At 51.2% G+C, this 6,000-nt stretch overlaps 1 protein-coding gene across 4 annotated transcripts in view; it reads right to left on the bottom strand.

The window, feature by feature from the left end:
* Positions 1–1,077: 1,077 nt before the first annotated feature.
* The window catches only part of LOC144942409 (E3 ubiquitin-protein ligase RNF216-like), a 31,363-nt gene continuing 26,440 nt past the window's right edge, over positions 1,078–6,000 (bottom strand). For 2 of the 4 annotated variants that reach the window (XM_078869261.1, XM_078869263.1), the window contains 2 exons: positions 4,337–4,459; positions 1,080–3,943 (listed from right to left, as the gene is read on the bottom strand). In XM_078869261.1, coding sequence (XP_078725387.1) covers positions 3,503–3,943; positions 4,337–4,459 — 564 coding nt within the window. In that variant the 3' untranslated portion in view covers positions 1,080–3,502. Of the gene's footprint in view, positions 3,944–4,336; positions 4,460–6,000 lie in introns of all 4 variants that reach the window. The other 2 variants (XM_078869262.1, XM_078869264.1) reach the window with 2 other exon arrangements.

Below are 6,000 nucleotides of genomic sequence, written 5' to 3'. Positions count from 1 at the left end.
TAGATGTTGACTACCTCGCCTGGTATACAAGATGTCATGGCTTCAATCGCGACCGGGACGCGTTTAGAGTATTTGGCTATTGCTATAGATGTCCACGTGATAAGCCACTTCGTGGAGCCGTCATTCATGCTGGCCATGTCGCTTCTGAAAAAGAGCTACGCAGCTCAGCGAGTCTGACCTGGTAAAATAAAAATAGTCAAAAGAACCCGTGCTGTACTAGGACCCGTGCTGCACTAGGACCCGTGCTGCACTAGGACCCGTGCTGCACTAGGACCCGTGCTGCACTAGGACCCGTGCTGCACTAGGACCCGTGCTGCACTAGGACCCGTGCTGCACTACGACCCGTGCTACACTAGGACCCGTGCTACACTACAACCCGTGCTACACTACAACCCGTGCTACACTAGAACCCGTGCTGCACTACAACCCATGCTGCACTACAGCAGTACAACCCGTGGTACACTACAATAGACAACAGTAACTCACGTCCTTGTGAACCAAGTGGACCAGTGGGGATACGATATCTCTCCTTCACAATTCCGCCTTTCCACGTCAACAAATGGAAAGTCTTCAAATGACAGCTCAACGAAGTGGCTTATCACGTGGACATTTATGGCAATAGCCAAATACTCGAAACGCATGTTTCTAAATGTGGAGGGAAACCCAGAGGATCCGGAGAAAAATTCACAACCACGGGGAGACACACGCAAACTCCCAAATATACAGCAGGCGTCAGGGTCGGGATCAAAGCAATGACCTCCTGTACATCAGGCGAGGTAGTCAACATCTTGCCACCACGGCGCCCTGAATCTTAATCCCTGGATCTTGTCCTCAGGATGCTTTGACGCACGCTCAAGTGAGAAGTCGCGTGATCCGATCGCTGCTCGATTCGACTGTAAGAGAGTCTCTCTCCAACCCACCATGCGAGTTGAGCAGAAACGTAATACACGTTAAAATGCACGCCACGCCAGTTTGTTTGGCTGTTGTTCGGGTGCCCAGCGGTGAAGGGCCTCACGACACAAGTTTGGCCAAAATCACTGTGGCCTAAGCCTCTCCCCTACTCCTCCCCCCCCCCAAAAAAAAGGATTATGATGAACTACTCTTGCTGACGACACCCAAAGTCATTCTTCTTCATTGCAAGGCCTCGAGGGGGCCACTGGCGGCACCCTTAAATGCGGTCCCCCCGACAATCCACAAAAAGTGAAAACATCCCCCACCCATCATCGAAAGTGGACCCGCTCTGAACATGAGTGAAGAACACTGCCCTGGGAGGCAGAACTTCCCTTCGCAATGTGAACACGGTGGGGGGGGGGGGGGGGTCTGCTCATGCTTCATATACAGTACAGTCATCAATAGTTTAATTCACAGCCTGGTCAATCTCCCTGCTGGATGAAGGCCATTCCCACGACCGCACTTTACCGCAGTTGGCTTCCGGGGCGAGCCCAGTCCCACTCTGCATGCCCGCCTTATGCCAACAATGCAAAAATTTTATTTGGAATTTACATCAAGAACGATGACAAGGAACAAGTGGATCCTTCCAGACCTCAGGGTCTCCCTCGACACCCACACAGCGAGGCCCCTCCAGTCTTCAGTCTACTTTAACAACAGCAAGTACAAGTCTCCCAAGTGCAAGATATAAAAACACACCACACACACACGCAGACTTCCCCGAAGCATCCATACCTCGCACCCCTGCACAGGGAAGGCCGTGGCAGGGGCTGTTTGCGAGCACCTAGTAAGGCCGGCAGCGCTGGTGCATGTGGAAGGGTGGTGGTGTGACCGGTACCATGCGCCCGGCCGTCTTTGTCTCACTCGCAGGGCTGTTGAGCACCCTACACCCTAACACCACCTCCACAAAACGCGTCGATAATAATTTTTGGCCGAGTCGACCTAGGGGAGGCCCAGGGGGTGGTGGAAAGGGGTGGGGGGATGCTATGGGAGTTATGGCCTGGAATTGAACTTGGAATTGTAGCCGAGTAGTTGACGAATGTGCGTGTGTTCTTGGTGTGCGTGGTGTGTGGTTATTGTGGTGTGTTACGGGGTGAACGGTGTGCTGTTGTGTGATGTGAATTGCATAGTAATTATGTTGGAGTGGTAAGTGTGGTGTATGGTGAGCGGTGTGAATTGTAGAGGTATGCGAGTGGTGTGGTACAGGTAGTGTGAGTGGTGTGGGTGATCTGGTACAGCGTGGTGTGTATTGCGTGGTACGGATAGTTTGGTTAGTGTGGTATCGTGGTGTTGATAGCGTGGGTGTGGTTTTTGTGTTTAGTTTGTTGTCCTTCCCCGCACCTCCAATAAGCACGGTTGGCTACGTACGGTGCGAAATAATTTCACCGTACACACATACATGGTTAGTATGGATGTGTGGTTGGTGTATATCGCGTAGTATGAATGTGTTGTTGGTGGTTAGTGCGATTCGTGTGGTTGTTGGTCAGTGTGGTTGCGTGGGGAGTGTGGTGTGTGTAGATATGGCATCAGTCCTCCCACATTCACTTTACTCAAATACACACCAACAGGAGCTGCAGCAGACACACCCATTAGTAAAGGCAGCTTTGTATGGCAATGATAATGGCCATGATGATGATGGTGGTGATGATGATGATGGTGATGATGATGATGATGGTGACGATAATGGCCATGACGAAGGTGACGGTGATGATGGCGATGGTGGTAGCGATGACACGAACAGTGATGGAGATGATAACAACGATCGAGATGATGATGACGATAGTGGCAAAGATGATCTCCGGCATGCTAGCAGGAACCACCGACAAGTGGGAAGGCAGTAGCAGTGGAAGCAACCAGGTAGCTGAGCCGGCGCAAGCAATGACCCAGGCTCTGCAGTCCTCCATATATATTAACATGCCATCGGGCAATTAATAGACACGTACGAGGCAACCAGACCACCCAGAGAAACCCACGCTTGTGAGGGGGAAACGCTCTATCCCCGTACAGATGGCACAGGTGGAGTCCAGATTTGCTGTACTGCCTTCTCCCGGCAGAGCCAGGGGTATGGCACCTCCTCGACGCCCACGGGAAGGGAGTTTTACAGCGTCTGCCGTGTGATCCACCAGCCCTCTCTGCTGCCTCCACAGCGCTGGGTTACAGGCCACGTGGATAGCCACCACTGATGGAAGATCAATGGTGATGACGATGGCGACACTTCCATAATCATGGGTTAACGAGGAACAATAGATGTACTAAATAATGAAGCCGATTACAGAACTGGTTCTCATTAATCATTCCTCAAAAACAATCACAGAGAAAATGATGATGCTGCCAATTACTTGGTAATGATGGCGGTGATCATGACGATGATGTGGCGGTGATGACTATTTGTTCCCATCCATGGTCGTTATGCAGTAACAAGGACAATGAAAGTGATGTTACAGGTCGTTATGATCGGTCGGCGATCGACACAGATTTGATCAACGTTGTTCACAATTGACGATCACCGCCGATTGATCAACGTTGTTCACAATTGACGATCACCGCCGATTGATCAGCGTTGTTCTCTGTAGTCTGGCGGAGGCCTTGGGATGAGGCCGTGCTCACCCATATCCCTCATGGCCAGCTGCTGTTGACGCTGCTGCTGCAGCAACATCCGCTGCTGCTGCCGTTGCAGCAACAGCTGCAGCCGCTCCTGATGTTGCTGCTGCTGGTGCTGCAGGTACTGCATGCGCTGCGCAAGCTGATCGGCAACTCGCTCAGCCATCCCGGGCTGCGCCATCCAGGGCAGCTGGTGTGGCAGGGGGAGGTGGTGCTGCCGCTGCGGCTGCTGCGGCTGTGGATGGTCCTGATAATGTTCAAAGTGGTGATAGTGTTGGTGGTGCTGCTGATGATGACCGAAGTGGTGGTGGTGATGTCGGTGCTGCTGCTGCGGCTGTGGATGGTGCTGATGATGACCGAAGTGGTGGTGGTGTCGGTGGCGTGGCTGCTGCTGCTGTTGAGCACACACGGGTTGTGGAAAGATGCGTATGGAGAGGACAGGGAGAGAGAGGTATGGGGTTAGGGCTGTGGTTAGGATGTGAATGGGGCTCCCCTGTTTAGATTACAACAGGGGGCTGATGATTGTCGCTGCGGCTGTTTTGTGTGATCCCAAAGGAGTAATTTGCCGCATTCATTAAAACATTGTTTAGATTAATGTGGACCAGCGACGCCGGTGGCTACACAATAGCCGACTTTTTTCGAGCAACATCAGGGGATCTCGAACGTCTCTGATGGCGCACGGTGACTGTACGGTTAACGCACACACACCGCAACAGTGTGTGTGTGTAAATTGCACAGTGAATGTACGGTGATTGTTGCTGTTGCGGAATGTGGTTGTTGCCCTCACATTGTCGACTCGCCGCTGTTTTGGCTCGTCAGGATCAAGGGGCGGCCCAATCCGCTTTGCAGCCTCGCCGGACACCACGTGCGCCTCCGTCTGGATGCGCTCAATCAGCTGATCGTCCTCCTTCTGTGGTGGCACACAGGGGAAGAAGGGGTTAGTGGCACGTGGTTACACACACAAGAGATTCATACTCTTAGGTTTTTTCGGTAAAGTCACGTAGGTAAAAAAAATAAAATTAAAAAATGAGAAATGACTAAACATAATAATAGAAATAAAATAAAATAATAAATCACTTTTAGTAATTTTTTTTTTACCTACATGACTTACTGAAAAAACCTAAGAGTATGAATCCTTGCAGTCACGAAAGCTTCAAATCTAGAATTAAACACACACAACCACTGTGACACACTCACACAGTGGTTGACACGCACACAAGACTCTCATACACGTGAAAGGCGTGGAACAGCAGTGACACCATCACACACAGTGACAAAGATCTCCTGTGCAGCCTTTAACAGGCTGTTGGAGTGGTGTTAGCGAGTAGCGACCACGGCACATGAGGGGGTGATGTTTACACAGCACACCAGGTACTCATTTGAGATTGAGTCAAGCTAGGGGAGGTCCAGAACCGGTTCAGATAATTGTCACTGGTGTTGGCCGTGATTGAGAATCAAACTCGGATCGTCGGGTTCGTAGCACAGCACTAACCACTACGCTACCGTTCCCCAATGACACACCTACACAGTGACATACAACAACCGCCATTGGTCACCAAGTGGAAGTGACGTCATCACGGCGCTTGTGCCAGGCCAGGTGCACTTTAAAAGCTACGTGAATTGTTGAACGTCTGCTGACAGGTCATGGGCAGACCCAAGCGCCATGGGTGACAAAGATAAAGATCTCCCATATAGCCTAAACAGACTGTTGGGGCTAGTGCTGTGAGTGAACACCTATGAAGGCCGGAACAGCCAGCACCAGTTCCGGTCGCCTTTGTCTCTCTAGTGGCAATGTTTCTACACACCGCAACTAGGTACAGGGGATCCACAATAAACGTTGTTTCACACTCACGTCGCTGACTTGAGAGGAACTCAACGTGAAATGTCCCGACACATACGTCGTTTTACTACTCAACTGAACCGAGTATGAAACATTGTGTGGGTGCGTAGCGGTTAGCGCACTGCGCTACGAGCCCGGCGATCCAACTTCGATTCCCGCTCACGACCAACACCAGTTGTTTTTGTTTGATTATTGTTTTGGACACGGCTCAGCTGAACGCGGCTCTGAGGGGGGGGGGGAGGGGTGTAGAAGTACTGTACAACTCACGCATGTGCTGCCATCTTCTGTCCCATCGTGTTCTCTCGCATGCATTCTGAGTGCTCATTGTTATCAGTGCGGAGGAGTTCACCAATGGGACATTGTCCAGAACTTTCAAGGATTTGTGAGCTCCTCACACAATCCAGCCGGTTAAACCCAGGATGGATTGTAGGCTGGCCAGCCTATATGTTTCTAACCTGCGAAAATGTTCTATTGGGGGGGTCCACGTTTCGCAAGCGTAGAGAAGGGGGGCATGATTGTGGCCAAGAAGACCTGAAGCTTCGTGTGCAGCGACAGGCCAGGTAGCTTCCAAACAGTTTACGCAGCTGATGAAAAGATAATGGTGCTCGACT

This window comes from Lampetra fluviatilis, chromosome 27 (genome assembly GCF_964198595.1).
Source record: "Lampetra fluviatilis chromosome 27, kcLamFluv1.1, whole genome shotgun sequence".
Classification (NCBI taxonomy): domain Eukaryota; kingdom Metazoa; phylum Chordata; class Hyperoartia; order Petromyzontiformes; family Petromyzontidae; genus Lampetra; species Lampetra fluviatilis.
This window is presented reverse-complemented; position numbering and strand designations above follow the sequence as displayed.